The sequence below is a fragment of the Pholcus phalangioides genome, unplaced genomic scaffold (genome assembly GCF_987345545.1).
Source record: "Pholcus phalangioides strain wild (caught in Gottingen) unplaced genomic scaffold, Ppha-v1.0 ptg000007l_1, whole genome shotgun sequence".
Classification (NCBI taxonomy): domain Eukaryota; kingdom Metazoa; phylum Arthropoda; class Arachnida; order Araneae; family Pholcidae; genus Pholcus; species Pholcus phalangioides.
This window is the reverse complement of record NW_028301600.1, coordinates 28872318-28900264: the sequence shown is the minus strand read 5'-3', so window position 1 is coordinate 28900264 and position 27947 is coordinate 28872318. Positions and strand designations below refer to the sequence as shown.

The 27947-nt window shown below is 34.8% G+C and overlaps 1 protein-coding gene across 1 annotated transcript; it reads right to left on the bottom strand.

The window, feature by feature from the left end:
• Positions 1–711: 711 nt before the first annotated feature.
• On the bottom strand, positions 712–23827 carry LOC149085146 (trimeric intracellular cation channel type 1B.1). Its single transcript, XM_089232977.1, has 7 exons — positions 23548–23827; positions 17888–18044; positions 17640–17775; positions 17291–17339; positions 15360–15447; positions 5926–6259; positions 712–4172 (listed from the first exon to the last, which is right to left on the bottom strand). The coding sequence occupies exons 1-6, from the start codon at positions 23666–23668 to the stop codon at positions 5947–5949; spliced, it is 864 nt and encodes a 287-aa protein (XP_089089103.1). The 5' UTR covers positions 23669–23827; the 3' UTR covers positions 712–4172; positions 5926–5946.
• Positions 23828–27947: the final 4120 nt, after the last annotated feature.

The window sequence follows — 27947 nt, the reverse complement described above, 5'->3', positions numbered from 1 at the left end:
GAACAGTTTGGACATTCTAAAAGCTTATCTTTTCCATCTGTGTGCATTGGACTAGAAAAATGAGTCGACTAAATCACAAATGGATGGGACACCTACAAACTCGCCTGAGTTGTGACAACACTAGATTTAATAGACTAAAGCTGGTGTTGGTTGTGTGTGTGTACATTAGTGTAAAATAAAAAGATCTTCAATATTTCTCATCTCTTCCAGTAGATTCTCACTAATCCAATTTTGAAGTTGTTAATTTTAGCCTTCAGTCAGTTTTTCTCTTTTACAGAGATTCTCAGTGTTTAAAGAAAATTATTTTTAAATTTTGAGCAGAACCTGGAATGAATCCAATGGTCTTCCATAGAAACCTATGGGAAATCACATTTCGGCTAACGAACGTGATCCTGGAACCAATCATTTTCGTTAGCAGAGAGAGGTATCACTGCACATATATATAACCTATCAATTTTTTCTTCAGTAAAATGAAAAATAAATATGTTTCATTTCTGAAAATTTAACAATTCCCTTAAAATTGCATAAAAGCACTATTCAACCTTGCTTACAAAACATGATTTTATTGTTACTAGCTCTTGAATATGAACTGTTATTCTGATTACATTTTTATATTGCTTTAGTCATCTAAAAAGATATTAAATTTCTTTAGAGAGAAAAATTTCTTTGATAAAAATATTACAATGCTGAAATAACTTGAAATTCTACGTATTCAGTGTAATATATCACATTTTTTTTAAAGTATCAAATACATTACTTGCATTAAGTTAACATGTGTGAACATACATGACATGCCACATGTCAATACACATATATGTACAGGCACAAAAAAGGAATACAAAACAAACATCTAGGAAGAAAGAATGCATTAGCATAACAATTTAGTCATAAAAATTTGACACTTAATTTGCACCCAAGTTACCTAGTATGAAAAAGAATTTAATACAAGCAATAAATTTGGCATGATGACATACTAACTATTTGACAACTATGTTTTATGGTCTGTGAAGAATATTTTCAAATTTTTCATTTATTTAAATATGACAGAAATAAATTAAGATTTTAATGAAAGATAAAGAAAATATTCAAACACAGGACATATATTGGGGCATCAAAAGATACTTTAGAAAAGTCTTATAATCGATTATTTTGAGGTTACAGAAAAGGAAACGTATTAAGTAAGCATTAAATTTTTAATTTGCTCAATCATAAGATGACTTTATAGCTTTTGTTTTTTAAATAGTGCTCATTTGTGTTAAGAGGCATAACCAGATTAGTGTAAAGAAAAGCAAAAGAAAATATATCTGCAGTTTTATCAAATTTCTATTGCAGCAGTGTGTCACAAAATATGTTAGTAAATTTTGTTCACTAAATGCAACTGTGAGATGTGTTAAATTTTTTGAAAAATTTCATGTCTAATTTTCATGGAAGGAAATATGTACATGATAAAATAAAAGAATTCACATCCCAAACAATAAAACTGAAAGAAGCGTAAATTCATTCAGCTCATCTCTATTTAAAATAGAAGTAATAATTGTTTTATTAGATTAATTCTGCTAATTTTTGCCACATATTCTTATCGCATTAGGAATATAGATTCCTGAATTATTAAGTCTACATATAACTGATGTTTTGAAACTATTTTGAAGTTTGCATGATATCACTTGGAAGTTTTCATTAGACGAGTATAATAATAACAATCATGCACACAACGCATGGAATTCGAAAAGATGACAAGGTTATGTATCTAATCATTTTTCTTTTCATCATGGGACAATATAAATGAGTAATTTATATCAGATTTCACTAGTTATAACAGTTTGATAGTTCATCTGCATTAAAGGTACTTGGTAGGAAACAAAAAGGGAAGGGGAGGAGTAAAAAAAACAAAGCAGAAAAATGAAGAATATCTTATGTTCTGAAACGCTGTTCCCATTTTTATTCACATAAAGAAAGTAATTAATTTTTTTAATTCAAATGTATTTGTGAAATAGCTTATCAATAATTTAACAATCAAAAGTTAATTAATAAACCTGATTAATCATAAGAGCATAAAATATACTAAGATAAGAAAGAGACTTGCAAAGTTAACACGCAGCTTTAAACAAATTTAATGCATTAAGAAATGAGAAAATTGAATCTTGAAAATTATTTTTGCCAAAGCTTCACATAATATTTTTATCAATATGGCAAAAAAAAAAAAATATTCATTTTTGTAGCTTTGAATTACTATTTCTTCCAAATAATAATTTACAACAAATTAAATACATTGATTTCAATATATATATAGTGTACATCACTAATGTAATGTAGTCACTAGTATATTATGTATAATAATGAGTAAAAAATGAGAACAGAAGATTTTCACATGGCCAGAGAACTAAGTCTATCACAAAAGAAAACAAACATGATAAATAAATATGCACATATCAAGCTAACTTTAGGGGGGGGGGGGACATGGTAACTACATATTTGTAATTAAATTACTAGTACCAATATTAATAACCAATATGATATCAGTGAAAAGATTCAAACAGTATAAGGAATTTATATCAAGGGTTAAGATACTTTTTTATAACAGTATTTTATGCAGCATGGGTAAATTACTGCATTAGCTACAGTTTATATATAAAAAAAACACATTTTTAACAACCCTAACATGCGGAAATATTTGAGATTTCAGTTCCACTGAGCTGTTAATTTAAATTTAATAAATATTTAAAAATGATACAGAAAAAATAGTGTACATATAATACATAAACACACATAATTCTTAAAATAAAATGTTTCAGGAAATTATAAACAAAAAAAAATAATTTGAAATAAACAGTCCATTTTAAAATTTAAAGAAATGAATATACAAGGGGGAAAACTAGAATATTTCTTGAGAACTGGGCCTCCAACTTTGACATGGAGAGGCCGTATGCAAAAAAGTCCCTGTCACTCTCTCTAGGGTCAAAGACATTTATTTTATCATCATACTTATGTCATTTAAATTTTGAGGCCTCTAAAGGTATGGCCTGGTCCATGCAGCAATCGGGTCCTGTTTGAGAATACAACAAATATTTAATAATAAATCTGAAATTTGCTAATGAAGTTGTATGCCCAATTCATATGTATCATATGAGGACTGTAAATAACATAATCTGATTCACATCATGGTTGCTGTGAAAATTTAAATGTCACCGATGGCATTGCAAAATGAGAGCGGTACTAAGGGGCATTAGTATGGATATCTTTATTGGCTGACCTCAATATAATAACTGGTTTCTCATTGAGAAGTTGTCAATCAAAAAGAACAATGGTGCATCACCATAACTATGTTTACAAGATTGAACTTGCTAGTGGGACAAAAGAAAACCACAGAGATATTTTTTTAATATAACAAAATAATCTTACCACAAATCTTTGAGTAGGCTATGATGATGAATTACTATATAAGACTAGATCTGAATTTTATTGTAAAAATCTGTGCTTTTAACAAAAAAAACTGCACTGTTGATGGCATGTAGCTCACACACATTTTGTAAAAAAATAAAGGATGGCAGTTATATTGGGAGAATGTAGCAGGCATTTTTTAAAATTAACTTTCATTGCAATAATTTACATGACACCATGACTTCATTTATAATCCTCATACATCGAAAAAAATAGAATGACAAAATTAACACAGGTAGGTAGCCAATAAAAACATAAAATAAATGAAATTATTAGTTTTACATAAATGACTAGAAAAATCAGAATATCTAAAATGGTTGCCTCTTAATATCAGATAATTAGTGAGATCTTTAGTCAAATTTGTTTGAATGCCAAATTGTGAACAGTATGTTAAATTGAGCATTTTGATACAAATAAATGCACCTATACCTTACTCATTTTGTTGAGATTAAAAGAGAAAATTTAGCAGACGAATAAAAATAGAAGAAAAAGTGTATAATAATTATATACACAAGTTCAAAATATTCATTTGAATCAGCATTCTGGAAAATTATATTTAGATGCTTTCATAGTTTACAAAAAAAAAATTTCAACCTGTAGAACATTCTTTGTTTAGTCCACATAATCAGTAGATGCAATCACTCTTAAATAACTGTAAATCTTCATGCTGGATCATGTCCAATGCACCTTAAATTGCCATAAATCTTTCTTGTCGATATAATCTACCCTTAAATCTTAAGGAAAAAAATATATTTTTTGTGAAAAGAAATAAAGATATATAAAAAATAACTTCAAACTTGTTCTCTAAAATTCAACAAAATAAAATTTAATAAAGAATTTTTTGTATGAAAATAAATCTAGTAACTACACCCCATCTGCAATAAAAATTAATTGCATATATTGTGCCCCTCATGCTAAAAGCATGGATGTGAATTTTCACTTTTTTGTATCAGCTGGATACATCATTTTGCTATTTAAGTTTTGCCTGAAACGCTAATGTGTGTATTGAAACGGGCTTTAAAAACATTTAGGAAAATAACTTTCACAGGATAACATGGGTAGAGTAAATATTCAAATGTCATTTCTTATGTTCTTCTTGTTTTTCCAAGGACATTGCACATTTGTGCTTCTAGCATGGGGGGAGCGATATACAGGGTGATTCAAACTCAACGTACAAACTTTTAGGGGAGGTAGAAAACACAAAAACTAAACAGAATCACATAGGAATGTATGATCGGAAACTCCAACCTGATCAGATGGAGAATAAACGAAGATGCAGAAATGACAAGCCAATAATGGGTGGAAAAACTATTTAGTGATACTTTACATGAGGACAGTATGTGTACACTTTAAGTTTCCCAACAAATGCTCAAAGTTCTTACCATCAACAGTAATGCATGCTTCACAACGACAATGCATTGATTGTCAAACTTTTTCAAAAAATACCCTGCATTTCACAGACGTTTGCAGCTGCAACAGAGATTCTTGCAACGAGGATGGTAAGAGCTTTGAGCACATGTTGTTAAATTTAACATGTATACGTACTGTCTTCGTGCAAAGTATAGTTAAATAAAGAGTTTCTCCACCCATTATCGATTTGTCATTTCTGCATGTTTGCTTATCCTCCAGCTGATCAGGTTGGGGTTTCTAGTCATACATTAATATATGATTCTGTTTGGTTTTTGTGTTTTCTACCTCCCCTAAAAGTTTGTACATTGAGTTTTGAATCATCCTGTACATCTTACCATTAAAGTATGAAATCTGTTATTTTATAGAATAACGGTCTACACTCAGTTAAAGTGTAAAATGAAACACATTTACATTTAGCTTTCAGTAGGGGTGAAAGACAAACGTGTTTCTTTTTCACTGGGAAAATTCACAGACAAACAATTCACCCATAACAGTTTGACAGGAATGAAATGAACAAATGAATGAATGAGCAATTGAGTAAATAAGTAAGCCCAAGTAAAAAGAAAGTATTACATATACAAATTTTTTGGCTAATGAAGATTTGTTTGATGTTTTTCTGCCTTAGCTAACAAACACATTTTAGTTGATATAGATCAGTGTCTCCCAAAGTTGGCAATATTGCCCCCGTGGGATGGCGAAATAGTCCAGGTGGGCAGTAGAAGTTTAGTATAAGATCCTATGGGTTGGCTTGAGTAGGGGTGATGAGAACAAAAGCTTTTTAAAGAAGGGGGTGATGGAACAAAAAGTTTAGGAAACTATGATATAGGTGCATATAGCGCTAACATAAAACAGCTGCATCATGGCTAGTTTTTTGAAAGTCAAAATCTATTCCCGTCAGTTGAAAATAATTTATAGTGTGTAAGCCAAAGTTAAATAATTTTCATGAGAATTTAATGGTTGAAATAATAAACATTTTCTATTGTAATTAAATTCCAGAGTGAATTTTGGTTTTGGGGAGTTTGTGATTTGCAAAAAAAAAAAAAAAAAAATCATAAATCTTTTTTCATTCTTACTTACTTTCAAGAGCAAATTATATTATCACTCCTTCTTCTTTGCAGAATCTGTCTTTCCATTCTTCGTTGTATCAGCTTTGGTAGATGATTGATCACCTTTGCTGGCTGGTGTTAACAATCTTGCTAGTGTATCCCATACACCACCAAGGAAAAATGCACAGAATAAATTTTCAAAAGGAACAAAAGGATCATGAATCCCTAACAAAATTGATGACAGTTTGAAGTACACAAAAAATATAAGAAGACCAAAATATACTAGGGCATGAGGAGCTGAAATTAAATCAGTTTTCTTTTCCAGCACAAATATTATGGAAGCTGCGATGCAAGATTTTGTTGGGCTGTAAAAAAAAAATGTAATCTATAGTATTTTAAATATCTTATCTGACAAATTTGCATACATAACATAGAATCATAATGCACATCAAAGAAATATTAAATTTTAAGATACAGCACACACACACATTCACATCTTCTAATATTTTAAATATTTGCTAACAAGAGAAGAAATGCACTCAATGGCCAAAAAATTAGGAACACCCTTCACTCAAATGTACAACAGTATCTTCAGTGTTGAAAGAATGGCAGCTACGCAAAAACACTTCAAGCGGAAAGTAGAATAGTGGACGGAAATTGCTTGTGAACGAAAGAGGTGCCAGGCGACTGACGCCGCCATCATAGTGGAGCGAAGAGATAAGAGTTCCAAGAATAGCAACTAAGAAGAAAAAAATGCATAGAGGTGGAGGAAGAGATGTCCGTACATACTAAAAACAGGAAGAGGATAGAGAAAATGGCCAGATGGGTTCCGAAATGTAAGAGGTGTGATGATGATGATGATGATCCCTCAGCATAAGAGGGGGGGGGGGGAAGGTTGAAACAGACCAATCAGCAGATCAAGGTGAAAACAGTTGTTCAAGTTGTGCACCTCTCGTCGGGTGGCCCTTCTCTCTTCTTTTTGTCTCGCTTCTCGAGTATGTGTGGTTGTGACGTTTAAGTTGTCACAACTGGGATCAAAGATAAATAAGCATCACGAGCAAAAAAAAAGTTGAGAATTAGAACTTATTACAACAAACTTTTATTATCAAATTTAACATTATTTAAATATATTGAATATATTTGAGAAATTTTGACAAAGATTGGGTTTCACCACAAGTCTCGCTCCGTCAATGTGACAGTCCGGATCTTCAATACATGGAGAATCGTTTGATCATTTTTGTTTCACCACAGTCATTTTCTGCACATGAGGGCTAATTTGACCGGGTGTAACGAACGTCCCCATTTTATTGTAACGTACCGGTAGTCATTACATCTCGGATTCTATTTTTATCTTTCCCCACCATAAGGTTAGCTTTTGCGAATGACAACAATGAAACAATCAATATTTTTTTCCACTAATATATATATATTATTTATTAACGTTAAAGTTTTTTTACACTTCTCAAAGTTTTAACCAGTTAAAGGATTAAACATAAACAATTTTTTAGAGTTTTAGCTTTAGTAAACATTGCACATCAAAATGAATTTGGTCTCACCGATCTGTCAATCTGTTAGATGGAGTTCATTGCACGGCCATCTTAAGAGTATCATGGGCCCCCGGGCCAATTGATTTTTCTGAGGCCCTACCAAGCAAATTTTCCAAAATTTCAACCAGATCTCATTTTTGTGAGGCCCCCGGGCCGTGCCCGGGTGGGCCCCATGCCTTAAGACGGCACTGGTTCATTGCACCTACGAATCAGCTTCTCTAACTGCGTGGACGTCACCGGCCAGTATTCCAAGTTGTCGAGTCCCAAGATAATGTCTGCTCAGCATCTCATGTGATGGAGGTGCTACGACCGCATCGGCTCTGCTCTGCTGTCCCCGTCAAGGTCTCCCTTCTCCACGTGAGGCACACTAGACCAGGTTTCGGTGAAGAGTCAACGTCCCGAAGAGAAAGCTAATGCTCCATCTTTCGTCATCCCACGGCTGCTGGGAACAAGAGCCCCTAGGTCGTACCATTCACCCTAGCTATAGACTGTAGATACACCAGAACATAATGACATACTTTACACAAGGCGAGATGCCTTGCTAAGTGCTGAACTTTGTATGTTTGTTTAGATCTGCGTCTTTCTCTGCACAGTGGTGGCTTTTAAGGAAAACCTCTATTTTCCAAGAACCAATCAGACAGCAGAATCAATAGCCTGTAAAAACTTAACATACTAAACAGTAAAACTCATTTACATATCATATGGAATAAAACACTATTTTCACTTTTGACATATGGAAGTTGGCAACATAGAAAAGGTAAACATTGAAGACCTGGGCAGGGTCCACAACAATAAGCCTATTGCACATTGAAATTCTCATGAAATTATTGACCGTGAAGTGGTCAGCGGCCCACAGATGGCATGAAGATAAAAACATTGCACATTATTCTTGTATAACTACATTACAAAAACATTTATCACAATTTGATATTGCACATTAATATTTATTTTTTGAGTTGACTTACCAGGTGGAGTCAGCATATGACCAATGAAGCAAGTTACGGAGATTCGAAATGAGATGTAATGTGCCGAGTGGATCTCGCTGCCACCTTGTAACGTATTGTCGTTACTTTTTGGATTCCAATATTTTACCTTTCCCAAAATAATTTCGCCAGACAGATGACAATAATGATATTGCAACTATTTTGTTTACTTAAGGCTTTTATTTCGGCGTTAATCTTTAAATTTTACAACAAACATTTTAAGCCTGCACAACATGCATCGGTAAATTTCCTTCAGAGTTTTAGTTTTAATATATCACAGATTCAAAACGTTTTCACCCGATCGGTCTGTCAATTACACCCTTCGGGATGTCACTGTCACAAGAACGGGAACAGTTCACTTCCTGATTGATCCGCGAGATATCCTGGAGAAAGGGAAGCTCCATAGCAACAGCATCACGCTTCAGAAGAGACGACGAACATCCCGTCACAGATGAGAGCCGACATCTCATAGACTTCAACACAGGCTGCGAGCGATTTTTGACTAGAAGATGAAGAGGACGATCAACGGATCGAACGGGCCGAGGCACCCTGCTAGATCAACTCATGGCTTCCGGAACGAGGCGGGGTGAAATGAAATGTCAACGTCCAAGGACCAACGTGTCTGTTCACTGCACATACTGGCATATAAGGGAAAATTCCCCATCTCACATTACTGGAACCAATCCGTATTGAGATTCGGCGGCGCTAGAATCAACGTAACATTTGAGAAATTTGCATATTCACATGAACTAAAAATAATATTGTAGAACTATGGTATTCGGCATCTGGCAGCGCAAAAGACATGACGGTCGATCGGCGGCACATGATCTCGCCGATCGATCCTAGAATCAATGCAAAAGGCAAAAAATATATAAAAATGACTAGGAAAGGACCATTTCCGGCGGGGCCTAAATAGTAATGTTACAATCAGCACCGATCTTTTCCCCCCATTTGCATATCTATTATTCTGGAGCCATCACATGGCGGAAGCAGCGGTGACACCATGTTATTTTATCACAACAGAGATGAGGCGGGCGAATCTTGATGACAACACAGACCACATCCGATGACTTCCTGTCATCCCCAGACGAGACTTGATATTTCAGGTGTATTATTAAAATATTAATATTAATTAATTAGCACTTATTTAAAATGGGGTGACCCCTCTCCACCCGCAGTGGGTTCGTACCATTACATGGTGTAGAACAAAACAATACAATTTTTTTCGTCTCTAGTCTCTATTATGCACTCCAGTACCTCGTGGTCGCCTCACTATGTGTTTGGCCTGACACGAATTGTGTGCAGCAACAGAAGAGCTATAACGCAACAAATTGCAGCACAATAACTCAGGATCATCACAAAGATATCCGTACACTCTACAAGACGGATCTTAAAACGAATTGGTTTTAATAGCCGGTGACCAACAAGAGTCTCTTTGATTTCGCTGCAAACCCAAAGAAAACAGCTTTTGTGGGCTAGAGAACACCGAAATTGGACACTTGATGAATGGAAGAAGGTTGTCTGGTCTGACAAGTCAAGAATTCTTCACTATGATGTTATGGCAGGATCTGTGTGTGGCACAAGCATCCATGGATCGGGCATGCCACCTGACAAGTGTTCGGCAGGTGGCGGGAGAATTACGGTCTGGGGGAGCATTTTGATGGTATACTCTTGGTCTCTTATTTCCATTGGAAACATTCACCAATGCCAGCGGCTACCTCTACATCGTTGCTGACCATGTGCATCCATTTATGGCCATAATGTTTCCTGATGACGATGGCTATATATTTCCAGCAGGACAATGCACACTCCTACAGGCTGAAATTATCTCAGATTGGTTTAAGGAACATGATTCAGAGTTTCAATTGCTTCAATGGGCCCCTCAGTCACCTGATCTCAACCCAACTGAGCATTTGTGGGATGAGGTTGAAAGGTCTGTTAAAAGCTCTGAAACACCACCTAATGTGAGGGAATTAAGAGCTGCCATTTTTGTTAGCATGGGCTAATATTCCTGTGTCAGTGGCATGTGAGCCTTTGCTTGTGACAGATTGTGCTGTAGTTATTGTGCCGTTCATAATGGTAACTAAACGTAAACGTGTTTTTCTCAGTGTTTCCAATAAACTTAAAATAATAGGCCAGTTGAAGAATGGGGCTAGTGGATCAAGCTTAGCTTGGGAATATGGATTTGGAAATGCAACAATATCAAAGAATGTGATGAAAAGAAGGATGATGCCAAAAAATCCAATTGCTATCTTTAAAACATTTGTAAGATTTAGCAGCAAAAAACGGGTCTCATCTCTGAAGCAAAAGAAAATTTTGGACTTCTTTTCCTAAACTGTAAGCCTGATTTAATGGCCATTTCGAACTCATCAAACTAGGCTAGTCAGTTCTCTGTGTTATTTGTAAGACATGTGATACAAAATATATACAGTTTTGTGTTTAATATTGTTTACTATCACTGTTTCTTTGTTTCATATTGCTCCTATGGCACTGGTACAATTTTCTTCCCTGAATGATCGGTTAACCGAAAAATTAGTTATCCGAATACCCCCAGTCCCCCAATTGTTTCGAATAATCGATGCTCTACTGTACAAGTGTTTTGGATTATGAGCACATTTATGGCACAAATTGCGTTCACAAACCAAAGTAATAGAAGAAAATATTGGGAGTAAAACAACGGTAGTATATCTCAACAAGTAGCACAGCAAGCTAGTTGCATTATATCAGTGATTTTCTAACATGTGACAACCACGGTTTCTTTGCTCCATGATCACATTTCAATATATTTGAGAAGTGATGAAAATATATATATTTTCACCATATCAGCATATACAGAAATAAGAAAATAGGATGCAAACGACATACGATGTGCTACTCCTACACCAAAAATTGTTTCTGGCAAAAAAGTAATGCTCCTGAAAAGCATTACTTTTTTGCCCGAAGCAATTTTTGCTGTAGGAGTAGAGCAGAGGAAGAAAACCTCTTGCCGCCTTGCTCCAGCCAAAGTAGCAAAACTGACCATACTGAGCAATTCATTATAAGCGAAGGGAGACATATAGTTGTTCTTTTTTTATTTATATATGTTTTTTGCTTTTTTTAGCAGTTGTGTTTTATTTGGGAAAGGTTATTGTGGTGGCAGGGTTTTTTTTTGTTATTATAGTGATGCTATCTGTTGTGGAAATTGGAAAAAGTGACGTTAACAAGGGTGCAACAAGGTGCACACAAGTGCCCTCCTTTCTCAGTTTTTGAATCTGGTAACTCTATACATAGGCCTACGTTTTATCTTGGATATCTGTATGTCTGACATCTCTAATAACCAATGATAGAATTTGTGAAAAAAAGTGTGATTTAAGAAACTTGTTTGAAAATGAATATTTGATACTTACAGTAGCACATTAAAAACAAAATTCGCTACAAAGAAAAATATAGATGCATAGTATGCAAAAGATTTGCATATATGTATGTTTACATACAGTATGTTTTTGTTATCCCAAATAAATTTTTGGCAGATGACAATAAGGAATGGCAGTAAATTTTCTATATGAATATTTATCTTGTTAAATTTATTTTAATTACAGCAACAATTGATCAATAATTTCCGGGAATGATAATCATGAGCAAAAATTTTAAATGTTCACGTTAATAAGATTCAAGTCAAAATATCAGTCATTATTGAAATTGGCCTTGGAACATTACAATGTTGCATTCCCGGTTCGTTTTAATGTAACATAGAAATTAATTGCGAATGACAATGAATGACACAATTATTTCCACTAATATTATTTATTAACATTAAATTAAAATATTTCTAACATATTGTGCAACAAATCTTCTAAAGGTTAACAAAAAAAGGTTAATATATCACAAATATTAGGAAACAACCTCACCAAATCTGTCCATTCGTTCTCTCAATTCTGACTACCAAAGATCAATCCAGGTCTTCATCTCGATGGCACTAACTCTGCAGTACACGACTCAAACGAGTCCAGGATGGACGCAATCATGTCCTGAAGTCTGTCAGCAACATTCCATCTCCGGCAAGAGGGCGTCCCCTCTTGACTTCACTTGCAGGCCACCGGAACGGACAAAGAGAGGAGAGGCAAAATTACTCAAGCAGCATCACAGTAGTAAACCCTCTTGTCAACTTATGACCATGAAGGAAGAGGAGCCGTTCTCACAGAACGAGGTCAGACGACTCAGCGACGAACGTCTACATAGTTGGTTTCAGAGCTCAAATATAAGAGCGCATGAATGCGTAAGCGAAAACAAAGTGAAAGCATAGCAATCTAGTACACTGCTGGTTTATATGGAGAAAACCTTCATCTCATCGGCTAGGCAAGAAGGAATCAAAATTGAGAATGGAATGGCACTTAAATTATCATAATTCTTTCCACAAACATCTCATTTGCATATTTATACAAAATAAAACACTATTACCAAAACTAACATATAGAAATTGGCAATACATAGAATGTAAACATTGGAGACCTGGCCAGGGTCCACAACAATAGGCCTATTTTGGATTGTAAGGACTCATGAAATTATTGACCGTGAAATGGTCCGCGGCCCACAGACGGCATGAAGGTAAAAACATTGCACATTATTGGAGTTAGACGACGACTCTGCAGGATTCCCACCAGCGATCTGCAGGACCCTAAGATCGGGAGAGGAAGGCAACATGACAAGCTTCAGGATCCATCACATGGTGTAGCATCTCTTAACGGCTACATCCCGTGATTCTTTCATCCACAGAGTAAGTCGTTGGCAAACAAAGAAAATACAGGCAATTCTCTAATTTAAATCGTTTATTACTTCACAATTATGTTATATTATGTTACTCTCGTTAAATCGATCAAATAAATATAGTTGAACACAACTGCCAAACTATAACATAAGGTCTCACCCAACCATGTCAGCAAGGGTCCCTCAGGCTAAGAGAATTCTGGAGAGCTCTCTGAGGAACTAGATGATAACGACGCAAGATCGTGATTCACCTGTCGGCACATCAATGACACGGCACACAAAACACTCGACTAATTTGATAGAAGACAACACAGACACTAGTGACATCTCATCACATGAAGAGGTCGAACATCGTAGCTCATTGAATGAAGTTGCAACCACATCACTGCAGGACGTACCATTAACTATTCGGACCAGACGAAGTAGCTCGAAACAGAACACTTGAAATATTAGTAGACCATTATTAGGGTTAGGGTGAGAGCGTCCTGCTCTACACTAAGAACTGCTTAGTTGATGAAGCGAGATGAACTGTAGAACGAATGAGAGAATGCACCCCTGAAGCATCAGCCAGGAGTATATATAGTGGCGGAGAGCAGGTTTTGCGATGGACCAATCGGCATACTGTTGTCCTTCGGCACACGGAGGAAACTATGACGCCACTCGATGTATTTGCATTGTAGGACGATTTGTAATTATCGAAAGAGTATTATTTTTCTATGGGTGGCAACAGGGTCAACAAGATGGAGGAAGTTGATCAGGCTTCTCCCTTTGTTGACAAGGCAATGGCAATTTCAGATCGTGGAATCGTGATGACAAAACGGAAGTCTGCGGGTACCTCCGCTCATGAGACAAGGTATATAGAAGCATTAATCACATTTCATAGAATGTACGTGTATATCATTACAGTATAAATATTGAAAAATAAACATAAACAAACATTATATTAACGAAAATCCAGTGATTTATGAAAATCCTTCCCCGGGGGTCCACTCTGTATTAATGCTAATGTAAGGTAAACAGGAAAGGGTTATTGGGACATAAAGCCCTAGGGGCGATATGTTACAATGGGTGTTTGTGAAGGATCCCAGGTCGTCATGTTATAGCCTCACCAATGCGATGATCAGAAAAATATCCACATGACAAGAAAGTCTGTTACGTCCATGTTGAAGCACACAGTCCTTGCCATTCTCGACACTTTTCCAGAGACACCTAAAATTCACACAGGTCTACATTGCACGAACCAGATTACTGTAAGTATGGAGCCAAGTGGTCATCACATCTACGATAATCTTCATTCCCCAAGAGATTGGCAAAATGGTAAAGAAATGTGGTACAGACACGACCATCTCCGCAGAACCGGCGAGACAGCAATCAAACATTGGAAACAGCATCGTTGTTCATCCTTCAGGATATCCTCATGATAAATGCATAGATGCACAGGGTACCTTTATTGTGATTTAATTCATACTGCAAAAACAAAGAAATGAGCGCGAGAGGATAAAATCCAACCAGTATTTGAGGGAAACTTCTCTGATCACGCAGGGTTACCGGATCCAATCAGATTCAAGAAATAACACCTGCATTTACATAACACATACACAGTTAAACAACCTTATTACAAATCTGGCAACAGCGTGAAAACCAGCTGCGATCATCAAGACCGATCTGAAAGGAAGCAAAAAGGTAAATATTTAACAAAAATAACTAGATTGAAACTAAAAATGGCTTCCCTGCCGGGCCGTAACATAGATATGTTACTAGTACTGGGTGTCCCAACAAAACTGATAGTAGAAATTTAAATAATCCACATTCTAGAAAAGAAAGACAAGCGTAAGAAAATTTAAGCAAGGAGGAAAACCTCTGCTATGTACAACACTGAACCGAGTAATGTAATTGGCTTAATTGGCATAGTGAACTGAGTTCGGTAGTAGAGTCAAAAAATGCATGTGAGATTTTACGTCAACATGGTGTTTTTCCTGAAGCAGTGTTATTACTGCATTATTGAAGTTTGTTTTCTGACTTGAATATGTGAGAAACCATCATTACATCCTAAAAGTTTGGGGGAGAGTACTTCAAACATTTATTGTAGGTTAGAATAATATAAATATTGGAATTTGTAACTTTTTCGAAAATTTACTAGCAGTTTTTTTTGGACACCTTATACAACAAGATTTGTGACAAAGTAAACTTACAAACTCATTTGCATCAACTCGATAGCAGATGGTGTCCAAACGCCTCTCAGTAACCTCTCCAAAACCTTTAAAAATGCTGTTCCATTACCTGAATAATAATAATTGCAAAAAATTAATTAATTTTAAAGACTGCACACTAGTTCATAGTTATTTATAACTGAAGAATCCCTTTTTTTAAATAATGAGAGTAACTTTGGCAATTTTGAGGACTTTGGGAAAAACAGAATTTGTGATTCAGCAATTAAAAATTTCAATCAAAATGGTTGAAAGAACATCTATCACATATTTTATTGTCTTCGGCATGAAGCCATCAGATCCGGGTTAAATGTCATATCTCACCACTCTAGATGTTTGCTCAAATTCTTGATTAATGAGCATTAGGAAATATTTTCTATGACTGCTAGAATTTGATAAATGTTCTTAGTTTTTGGCTGAATTAAAATTTAAAAAAAGAGTAATGTCAGTGAAGAAACAGTTAAAGCCCTAAGCTACATCTCTATGATCATTAGTAATATTGTTTTATTGTTGGATTGAATAATTGAAATAGCGGTAATAGGTGCTGCGTGTGAGAGTTCCCCTGTGCTAAAATTTCAACACTAGTCCAAACTTTTGTATTATCACTATGCTCAAAAGCTGAAAGAAAGAAAATTACATTTAGCACACTTTATTTCAATATTTAGTTTGTTTCTATATCTACAGAAATTTTTTAAATCCCTTTTTTAAATATATGTTCTAATGATAGAACGGAAAAGTTTGTTTTTACTTGCAATAGCATTGTATACGTGTCAATTCATCCATGGTTTTTTCCATCTATTATGCACCTTATACTGTATCAGCGGAAAGCAGTCATTATGAATGTTGTGTAGTTTATCACTAAATGTATTATAAGAACTCTCTGGGTCACCAAAGTCGACAATATTAGGCTTTTGCTGCTATCGAATGTACTATAATGGGAGGGTTTTGGGCTGTTTGGCAAATGTGAATGAGCAGTAATACTTTTTAAGTTTTACCAACCCTTCACAATGGCTAAACAAGCTGAAACTATTTCATCATAGTACGAAGTCATTTGATGCTCAACAAACTTTCTCTCATGCTACATAACTATTCATCAATATTCATGTTTTTTGCTTGTTATAGTTTTTTAAATTTAGCTTGGGGACAGATTAGCATCTTTTTGGGTGTCCACAGATGAAGTTTTATAAACCACTGCTACTGTTATACATTAACCAAGAAAATTCAATTTTTTTTTAAAATTTCACTGGTTACAAATTGCTCTTTTGTCAGATTAAATTTTACAAAGAACACTCATTCACACAAAGTTTAAAAGATTTTGCTTGCATCAACCAAACTTTGCATTAATAAAAAGCATAATAAGCAAACATTTAAGCAGGATTAAAAAGCATGAAATTGGTAAATAATTTAAATTTCTATCAGAAATCTCAAAATTATTTCTCACATTAATTTATAAGTTATTTTTTAACTAAATCTGAAATAATTTGTTTCAAAAATTATTTCTTTCATTAATTCTTAGTTTTCATCAATTTGTTTAGGAATAATTTCTTCCATTTATTCTAGAATCATTCCTTTATAAATTCTGAAATCATTCCTTTATAAATTCTGAAATCATTCCTTTATAAATTCTGAAATCATTCCTTTATAAATTCTGAAATCATTCCTTTATAAATTCTGAAATTATTTCTCTCATTAATTCTAGAATTATTCTTTTTTCAATGTTTTCGATTATTTTCATAAAATGATCGGCGGGCCGCAACAAAAAGCTCTGAGGGCCAAATGTGGTCATGAGTTATGCACTTAAAACCCCTGACATAACATGATTGTTTAGAGATTAAAAGTCATAAAGTTAATACATACACTTTTTTCATTTGAAGATACAATATCAAAAGAAATAACATGATTACTGAAAAATTTACCTTTAACGGTACCGATGATCACCGTAATGAAATAACTGTCAGGATACACCTGTGGCAAGAAATAGCTTGATTAGGATTATGTACATCTTATTAGCATTATGTATATTTTATTAGCATTATGTACTCCAGATGGCAGCACGAACCAAATCTCTCTGTACTGGCTATTGTGCCAAAAACCAAGAGGATTGAGCTCCTGGTCGTCGCACTGACAACATGTTTCAGTTCAGATTCAATTGTAATTATGTTTTGTATTGTTAATTGTCTTAGTAATTAAATAAATGTATATCAGGTTCAGTCAATCTTCACTCTCGCATAACTAAAACACATCATCATCTACATAAATACACACCTTTATAGAATGTGAAACGCCATCATAGACTTTACGACAGCGGATTACTTCTTTCATGCAAGCCAAGACAAGTTTGACTGGTAGAAAACTAAAAACTTTATATCCAAAATCAAATGGCATGTAGAAGACCAAGTACCTGAGCAAAAAAAAAACCTACTTATAATTTAAACACTTTTAATGCACAGGGACACACAATTCTTTTTTTTAAAAACTGAATTTTATCAAATAAGAAAATGGGATCTGCTTACCAAGCTGCAGTTGCCACGTACAATGAATTAACATTCTTGAAAACAGCTAAAATAGGCTCCCCTAACAGGAAATTTCCAAGCATACCACCTCCAAATATTGATATCATGCATGAAACATAACATGCTAAAGGATGCTTTCGAGAAAATAAATGTGCCCCTTAACAAAGAAAAATGAAATAGATATTCATACATGATTTATGTAAAAAAATATTTTTGTAACTAATTTATATCAGTATAAGTTCTATTTATAAAGTTAAACAACAACTTTGTATTACTATTCATATTATAAAAATATGAATTTTAAAAGCGAAGATAAGTTAATTTTAGGGCTTGAAAAATCGTATGGACCAGGTTGAGAGCTTTATTCAATAGGCAGCAAGGTGGAAGTTCGGTAATGGTATGAGGAGCGTTTGGTTATAGTAGGCCGAAAGCAGAAAATGTCAAAATGTGTGGCGTATGCTGCAGTACAATCAGTGCCGTTGTGCAGAACAATCTGGAAGAATTTTAAGAAAAGTGTAGAAAAATGCTATTATGGGAATTTTTACCACAGAACATTTTCAGTCAGCTGAGGGATCATTGCAGAACAATGCGAAACATTCTGCTTTGGGATAGTAGGCAGACCTCATTGCCATTCTTAGATGACAGTCAGAATTCAGAAATGTACCAAGAAACACTTGAAAGCCATTCAGTACCATTTGGAGGAAATATTTTTAAGCTGGACTTTTTCAGCAAGGCAATCGTTCCTTCCATCCACACCCCAAAGTCAACAAAAAAGTGATTCAGAGCCGAAAACGTTTTAGTTCTAGAGTGGCCAGCCCTCTGTAAAGACTTCAACAGCCATAGAAAGCCAATAGAGTATCCTTGCATGTGTTGTGTTGGACAATGGAAAACAATATTCTTCAGTTTCAGAACTTAAAACTGCAATTGAAAAAGTATATGGTTTGATGTTTGTCCAGAGTTGCTCTCTAGAAAACCATATACTTTAGATGAACATTTGTGTATTTGATGTTATAAAAAGCAAAAAGAAATGGTAATCACATAAGAGTTACAAAAATTATTCACGTGATTTTTGAAAAAGAGTATTTAAAATTTGTGTCTAAATTTTTGTGGCATACATTTTCATTGTTTTTGCTATAATGCTGCAAATACTTAAGATTTCCGTTTTGTTCTTGTTATATGTTATTCATTTGTTGCAGTATTCCTTCACAAAATGTATAAAGCCTCACAATTCACATTAAATAACTTATAACTCAAAATTAGTGTTGTACCTAAACTTTTGTGCTGTACTGTACAAGAAAAGTAAAAAATGAAATAGTTTGAAAAAAAATAATTTTGATCGTTAAAATATGCCAGGCTAAGAAATTTGTCCACTGTCTAATTTTTTCTTTTCAATTTGTCAAGTCCTGGTCCTATTAACAATAAAATATTAATTCTAGTCAGAAATTTAGACGTATAAGCAGTTAACCTGCAGCTTTTATCACTTTTTTTAGTTAGTATTCTTGTACAGAATAAAAACTTATATTATTCATTTTTTCATAGTTTAAGCAGTTGCTGTGAAAATGCATCTGGTAAGAAAGTAATAATCTCTCTCAAATTTTAATAATATATATTAATTATATACACACTATGTACCAAATTACTCAATATCAAGAACAATGTTTTCTACTATATAATAAATGTTTTTAAAAGAGTCATTGAAATAATGATAGGGAAAAAAAAAGAAAACATAGAGAAATGCTCAATATATTTTTTTAAGATCTGTTGCGCTACCAATTCAGACTAATTAACATATTTTTGAAGCGAAATTTTATATATATGATGTCTGTTAATTAGATAATATATTCGAGAAGTTTAAAAAAATTGTACCTTAATTTAGCATGATTTTCTTTTCAATTAATACATCACAAGCAGATCATTAACAGATCTCACTCCAACCTTGTCTGACTGGAATTTAAAACTTGTTCCTTAGCTGCAGAGAGTAGCTGCTTGAGGAATCCTTTGTTAAATTTTTAAAACGGGAGGAAGGAAATAGTGCTTGAATTAGATCTTTTTACCTCCCCCTTTGAATAACTCAAGTTGAAAAAAAAAATATGTACAGAATATAATAGATAAAGATAGAGCATATTTTTCTTCTGGGTATGAAAAAATCATGATTTTTTTGATTAAAATTAAGTGACTTCTCATTAATTAAAACAAATCTTGTTAATCATTAGGAATGCATATATTCATATCACTTAACTGCTTTTTTCTCCAAATCGCTCAAATTAAATTCAGCATTCAGGAGTAAACTACAAACGAACTATAAGGGGCCATTCAAGTATTACGTAAGCAGATTTTTAGCCATTTTTGACCCCCTTCCCCCGTCAGCAAATTTTCGTCAGCAGCTTAGAATATTTCATATCTTAAAAAAATGGTAGTTGATGACGTAAGCAACCTTCAAACCCCCCCCCCCCCCGTCATCAAAAGTCAGCAAATCCGAAACCCCCCCCCCCCTTGATGCTGATGTAATACTTGAAAGACCCCCCTAAGTAAAGAATATGAATACCAAAAATCTGTGTTTATGTAACATGAAAGGTTGTTGAGCCCAAATTAACTTCACAGATTAATATTTTTCTTGTAGAAAGTGCTTTTATTCATGAGCCCCCCATTGCAGTGAATGAGTGGTGGAAACTCAGTATCACAATCACACATATGATGCAGGTATCTCAATTCACTGGATGTACAACCAAAGGGTTATTCAGCAACTAAATAAAACAAATTCTATCGACAAGATTGTTTCCGACTTGCATGATGTTGCTTAATAGTTTACACATTTTTATTCTTTCACAGATTTACTGATATACTTTTACTTCAATATCAATAAAGTTATATAAAGAAAAAACAAAATTTAAATTTTATGATTTAAATCAAACTGGTTTAAATCGCTGTACCCTGTATATAAATATTACTCTTACCTTAAAAATATACAAAAATACAAATACAAATGCCACAACAGGCAAATTGCCCAACGAGTTGGCTGAAAAAGTACGCCCATAAAACATATGGACGTCAAATATCACCAAAATACCCAATAAAAAAACATATACCACCAAAAAATAAATAATAATAATTAATAATATATAATACACTGTCCATAGAAAAGCTTATGGTTGTCTTATCCAAGTATGGATAGCTTCTCGGTTTATCCCACTATGTCTATCATACTTCTTTTTAAACTAATTAATTGTGTTAGAATTCAGGATCCCCGGTGGTAAGCTATTCCATTTATTAACAACCCTATTAGTGAAAACTCCTTGCGACACCACAATCTGGAATTGTCTCTTACTAAATGATACTGCTGTCCCCTTGTCGAAGCAGTTGATTGATAGTGTATTTACTACTCATGGTCCATCACATTGAAAATTTTAAAAACTTTGCTCATATCCCCCACCACCTGCATTCCTTCAATGTATATAAAGTATCAGAGGCGCTGAAGTGAAGAAAACATTGGAGGGGTTGAAAATTGCTGATAGTCCCATATATACAGGACTAAAGCATGTACACAGAAGGAGAATGGTGCATTGCATTGTTTTCTCAGAAATTACTGGGGGCTCTGCCCCTTTATACAATGGGGTGGGGGGCTTAAATGGACTCAGCCCCTAGGTTCCGGTGCCTATGTACAGTATACACAGTGTACTGATAAAAGAAAGCAAAAAGGAAGAACGAGAGATGATAGCATAGGCGGAGATAGACCTTAAGGTCTGAGTGAACACAACATTACTGCCAAAGTCTGAACTGGCTTAGAGTTTAGACCAGTGTTTCTCAACGTGGGCGTTAACGCCCCCTTTGGGCGATGGGAAGTTCCAGGAGGGCGGTAGAAGCTGCGGGTATAACATAGGATCCTGTGGGTTAGATTGCATTGGGGGCAATGGGAAAAAAAAATTCCTGAAGAAGGAGGCGATAGGACAAAAATATTGGGAAACCATGGTTTAGACTAAAGTCTGATTTTCAGGAATGACTCAGACTTTGGCAAGCCAATTCGCAAAGTGGCTGGAGATTCCTGGCCAGAGTTCAATGTGCTGATATAAGATGGTCTGGTAGGCGCAAAATACATTTTTTTTGCCAACATGTGATACATGGCTCTATATAGCAGCTGTATTGGATTAGCTCCATGTGACGAGGAAAAAAAAGAGAAGAGGAAAAAGAGAAAGAGAACTATTTGTATAATAATATATATGGACCAGGGCTTGACAAATCAAAAAATATTTTGGCGCTAGCCCGATTTCTTAGGAGCCAAGCCTGGTGTTTTGCTCAAGAAAAACAGTCCGAAATAATGTTTTCTTTTACTTTTCCCATGTTAAAAGATGTAACGTGATGAAATCAGAAATTTTGTGTCACCCTTAGACTCTAATTTTGAAATTTACTCTAATTTAGCAACCACATTTAGAAAATTTTCTGCGCCAATACTGATTTCCTAATCACCATGGCGACCTGGTGTCTGAGATTTGTCTAGCCGAGATATGGACACGTAGTGTTCCTGTTAAATTTTCAAATGGACCTTTAGCCACTTTGTGAACTGGCTGATCAAAGCCTGAAATTCAGACATTAGCCAAGTCAATTTGCAAAGAAATCAGCCATTTCTTGAACTGGTCGAATTTTGGGGGCTTTGGCAGTAATATTATGTGTATATATAAAACATCCCTTGTATATCTGCCCATGGATGAGAGATTTGCCTGCATAAGAAGTATCAATGTAACATTCCAATTAATTAACTTATTAATATAAATAATCAACTTTTTAATCAATACAATTAATTAACTTAATTTAATTAAGATAATTAGTAATTATGATTTCAAGAAACCTTGTGTACCACATGAAAAATTTTGAAAAAAAAGGTTTTTCTGTTTTTAGAAATTTATTTCTGTTCATGAAAAAGAACTCCACATCAAAAATCAGTGTAAAATTCTGAATATTTCACTTTTGAAAAGTAAAAAAAAAATCGAATTTCTCTATAAAAAAAATTGAAGAACAATATGATACACTCTCTCATTAGACCTTTTAATTCCCAAAAATGTTTGTTTCATACAATTTTTTGAATGAAACAATATATTTTAACAAAGTTTTACATAAATGCAACATCAGTTAAAAATTAAAACATCTAAATTATATGAATGAATGAATTTTTAAGTAAAGGGAAACAACATTAATTACATATTTTAAGTTTTACTATTTTCTAGAAAATGTAAGAAGCTCATTTGGGTTTCTTTAGCTATAAAAACTGAGTATAGCTTCTCTATAACTGCACGAGAAACCAGAGACAAGCTATGACTATCTGTTTCTTAAAATAGAAGCCCGCGGTAGTACTTACTCTCTGTGATTAGCTGCTCTTCCCCTATACTATTCTTAGCAGCAACACTGACGGGGAAACTACAGGAATGTAGCATTCACAGCAGTACTTGTTGCAAGCATTTATTATGCATTTTGATATGAAACTACTCACACATGAAAATGAAATCATAAATTTTGTCATTAAAACATTATTTTAGCAATAAAGAAAGTATTACATGAGCTGCAACAAAAAATTATAAAATCATAAGATCTAGAAACAATTCAGTTTATATAAACCATTGGAAATTTATTGAGCACAACAAATATTTGAAATTAAAAAGTTGCACATTTACCTGTGGATAAATCGTCTTTTACATAACAGCACATAATTATGCAATGTGCGGCTTCGAACCAAGGGTACATATTCAGTTTCGCTGCTTGATTAGCAATTTGTAGAAATGCTTCGGGATCCATGGTTGATTGTGTTGAGTTTGCTCAAGAAAAATAAGAAGAATGAGCTGAATGTGTGCACGGAGGGAAGAGAGTGCGAAGAGATCTGATCAGATCCCGATCTGAAGCGGAGAAAAGATGCTCGAGAGCAGACAGCTCCAATTGATGATACCCGAATAGAATAGCAAAAGAGAAGATTGCGCGTGCGCAGAGCCGTTATCTTTCAGGCCTTACTAGATTCAGTCTACTGACATTCATTTTTCCACCTAGCGTAGAGTAACCAGATCATCCGACTGAGAAACCGGGACAAATCCTGATTAAAAACCTGGACATAACGCAAATTCACTGATGTCATCCAGGATACCTATGATTCGGACGGATCCATAACAAAGACACTTCGGCCGAAACTTTTTCCTTTCAACCATAGAAACTGATGTGTTTTGTTCACTCTAATTCTGTTTCAGTTTTTCCTCTATTACATCGACCACATTTTCTTTCTTTCCCTCCCTCCGACCCGATGTGTTGTGTCCAGTGGGGTGTTCCCTCGCTCCTAGGAAAATAAAAACAAATGGTAGCACCCACGTGTCTCAACGTGATTGGTCAGAAAATCAGCTTTGATATAAAAGCACTTCTTTTTCATTTCATTTCTACTGCTGTATAGTTAATTAACATTGGGATTTTAGAACTTGTCCTCCTCCTATCCAGATCATGGCTCGCCGCTCTATCTCGATGAAGAGATATAAGCAGGTGTAAATTAATGCAGCAAGAAGACCCGGACCATTAATGAAAATGTGCGTGTATGTGTTGTGTACCTAACGAGAAGTTTGTTTGTGTGTAATGCTTGTTATAGTGCTGCTATCCAGAACTTGTCCAGTGCTGTATTATTTTCTATAATTATATAAGTGAATTCCTGAACATGCCGAAGCATTACCTCTTAGATACATGTATCTCTACGAAGTAATGGCCTAAGACATCAAGGGATGTCTCAGGTACAAGCTGCAAACAGAAACACAACACTCTGAATATGAGTGAGAATGTCGAACTTTTGAAAAAGCTAGAATGTGGAACGGAACACCAGTACGAATGTTGCGTGAAGAATATGGAATCGGAAATTCTATTGTTTATGATCTTCAGAAACAAAATCATATATAGGCCTATTTCAGTTTTTTTCGGACAGCGACTCACCGAAAGATATAAAGAAAAGGAAAACAAGCACTCCGTTAAAAAAACGAATACTTGGATAAGGTTATGATAGAATGATTCCGACAATGTCGAAGTGAAAATTAGCCTCTACAACTCAGGGCCGCAACTACGGGGGGGGGGGGTGCAGGTGGATCTGGTTCCCCTAACGCCGGGCCAGAGGAGGCGCAAATTTCACCCTTTTATACGTGTGTGTGATGAGCGAGCATCTGCAGATGAACGGTTTGTAAAGGACTTCCATGAACTGATTTCTGAAGAAAACTTTTTTGCTGAAAAATGAAGGGGGTTCAGCCGAATATATAACGGTCTATAATGCGTTTTTTGTGAAATTGGGTTTTTGACTGAATAACTTTCTGTGTAGCTTCCGTTAACGTTCCCCGTTCCTGCAGAGACCAAAAGATTTAGTTGCTATGCCACTTTACACAGCGGTAATCCAGGCAATAATGGTGTTTCCTTAATTCAGCGATGACTTTTATGTGTCTCCTCTAAAGTTTAAAAAAAAACCACATAGACCGTTATCCGGCCGAAACCTTCAAGTATACAATGTAGATGAGACATCTTTGTTTTGGAAATATTTTCCGAGGAAAAATTTAGCAGGAGAAAACGAACGAGCGCAAACAGGTTTCAAAGATTGCAAGGAAAGCCTATATTGGCTTGTGCGAATGCAGCAGGAAGCTACAAGTGTCAATCCCAGACTATTCAAGGGCATCAAAGTATTCCCCCACAATCGAACAAAAAAAGCTTGGATTTCGCGTTAAATATTCACTGATTGGCTTAAAAATCACTTTGTGGCAGAAACCCGAACCCAATGTAGAGCCATTGGTCTTCCTGACAATGCAAAATATGTCCTTTCAGATTTTTTTTTCTCCCAATGTTTTCATGCGTTATCCCCAGAGGGTAAAAAAGTTCATTCTTAGCATTTGGAGGGTACGGGTCTACCAATAAGAGACAGATACGGTATACCTGCACAGTAAGTTCTTTCGATTATTTCCTGTAGATTTTTCTTTCGGTGTGGTGCTTTGCTTGCCAGGCCATTTTATAAGAAATTTTCACTAGTGGGCCACTTGGGGAAAAAGGGTAATGAAAGAGGAATCAACTCTAGTCAGAAGCGTATACGGGGGGGGGGGGCATAGGAGGGTACCATTCAACCCCCACCAGAGACAATCAAAAATCAAAATATTCTTAAAATTCTCGAAAAAAAGAAATATCGAATGAAAATCCTTTTATTCTACCTTAACCAATTTTTGTTAATTTAATACCACGCTTTTTTGAAGATTAGAAACCCAAATTATTTGAAAGATTTTACTTGTAGCCCCTCCCGAAATCCTGTGGGCCCATTCAAAAATAAATCCTGCTTACGCCCCTGACTCTATCGGTTCGTAAAAAATATGAATATCGGGCCAAAATGACAAATTTTATGAATTCAACTTTAATTTTTTTCTGCGTTTACGTATTTATATAAATACTATCGTTATGCGATACTGATGTCCAAAAAAAAAAAACCAATTCCCATTATTTGTCGAATCTCTGTATTCCCGAGGCTAGATACCCGTCAGCATGGGTCAAAAAAAGATTAAAAGCAGTCACTCTTTATTCCGACATATTTTTTAGGACACACCTGTAAATTGTTAGAATCATTTAGTCAGTGTCTAGTCGGGCAGTTAAAGGAAGCATTAAATTATTTAATTCCATAGATTAATTTGGTTACGATACATTTAAAATAATTGAGGATAAATAATAATAGAAACACCCTTGCAAGGTTTGAAACATACGCTTTTCAATATAAATAAATCCTCGAAAATAATAATAAATAAATCGAAAAAATAATCCTCGAAATACCAGTTTGATTCATCTGCCATTTTCGAGCAAAAGTGTGGTGTCAGTATTATCGGTATGCTGTTCCCTATCCAGCTTCCTTTTAATGATTTCCGAGATATCACTCAGAGGAGCAAACCTGTTTTTTGCTCAAAGATGGATGACGAGTACACTAACCTTTATATCGGAAGGGGCTTAAGACACCTTGATGTAACGCCTTGGTATATTAACGGATTTTATGGGCGTGAATTTGCTTTGAATATGGTGACGTAAAAATTAAATACAACTAGTGTATATCGTAGCGGTTTGCATGTTGAAAATTGGGTTGTTATGAACGTCGTCGGTACCTGTGTTTTCTATAGTGGGCAGTATCAGAGGCGCCGACATGAAGAAAACATTGAGCGGGCTGAAAGTCGGAAATTGTTCCGGGTATATAGGACTCATTCGTATACATTTCAATGGGATATATACATTTTAATGTTAAAATATTTTATTTATTCGACGCAAACCTCAATTACACGACATTTTCATTTCGACTCGAACCCCGAAATTAGATAAAATGATCATTTCTGCCAATCAAATTTTAATTCTTTTTTGCAGGTAGCAGAAACACGTCAATGAAATTGATCTCCTGTGAATAGTATCGCCACAAAAGCCCTAATTTTCAGTCTGATTGTCAACGGTCACTATACAGATTGTTCTTAATTTTGGAAAAAAGTGAAAATGGCCCCCTCTTCTCTGGAACGTAAAATGAAAATTTCGACAACAATTCTGGATCTATGAAAAACTAGAAACTCGTAATGTAATTAAAAATATTCCCATAGATGTGTAAACATGTATCCGGCCTATGCCCCCCTCCCCCAACATTTGCCGCCATCTCTATACTAACCTATGGAAAAACGACGTTTGAGCTCCTCAATAATTCTGAGCCGTCCCAATATTTCTATAGTTCCAATAGTTCACCTATGAATATTCAGAGTTACTTTTGGAGACGATTGTAAAAATAGCCTAATAAAAATAAATCTGTAAATAAAAGGTTTTACTTGCAGAAAATCTTAGAAATTTGTTTTCTCAATTTTTAATTTTTTTTATTTCTGAAAAAAATATCGTAAGAATCCTCAAGATTGAGGTAAAGGCAAAGCTATCTTCATTATGACGTTTTGAGAAATTTAATTTCATGATTTTTTCCTAAGTATTTATATTCAGATTATTTTTAAGCATCATCCGAATTTTGAGGAAGTTGACTAATTTAAAACTAAGTTTTAGTTGTGCGTTTTTCCCGTTTATG

Bases quoted from the DNA above. Each gene is read 5' to 3' on its own strand.
- LOC149085146 (XM_089232977.1), bottom strand. From the start codon at position 23,668: ATGGATCCCGAAGCATTTCTACAAATTGCTAATCAAGCAGCGAAACTG. The intron at 17,340-17,639 runs GTGTGTATTTAT...TTCTTGCCACAG, and splicing joins GCGTTTCACATTCTATAAAG to GTGTATCCTGACAGTTATTT. The intron at 6,260-15,359 runs GTAAGTTTACTT...TTTTTTTTACAG, and splicing joins GAGTTGATGCAAATGAGTTT to CCCAACAAAATCTTGCATCG.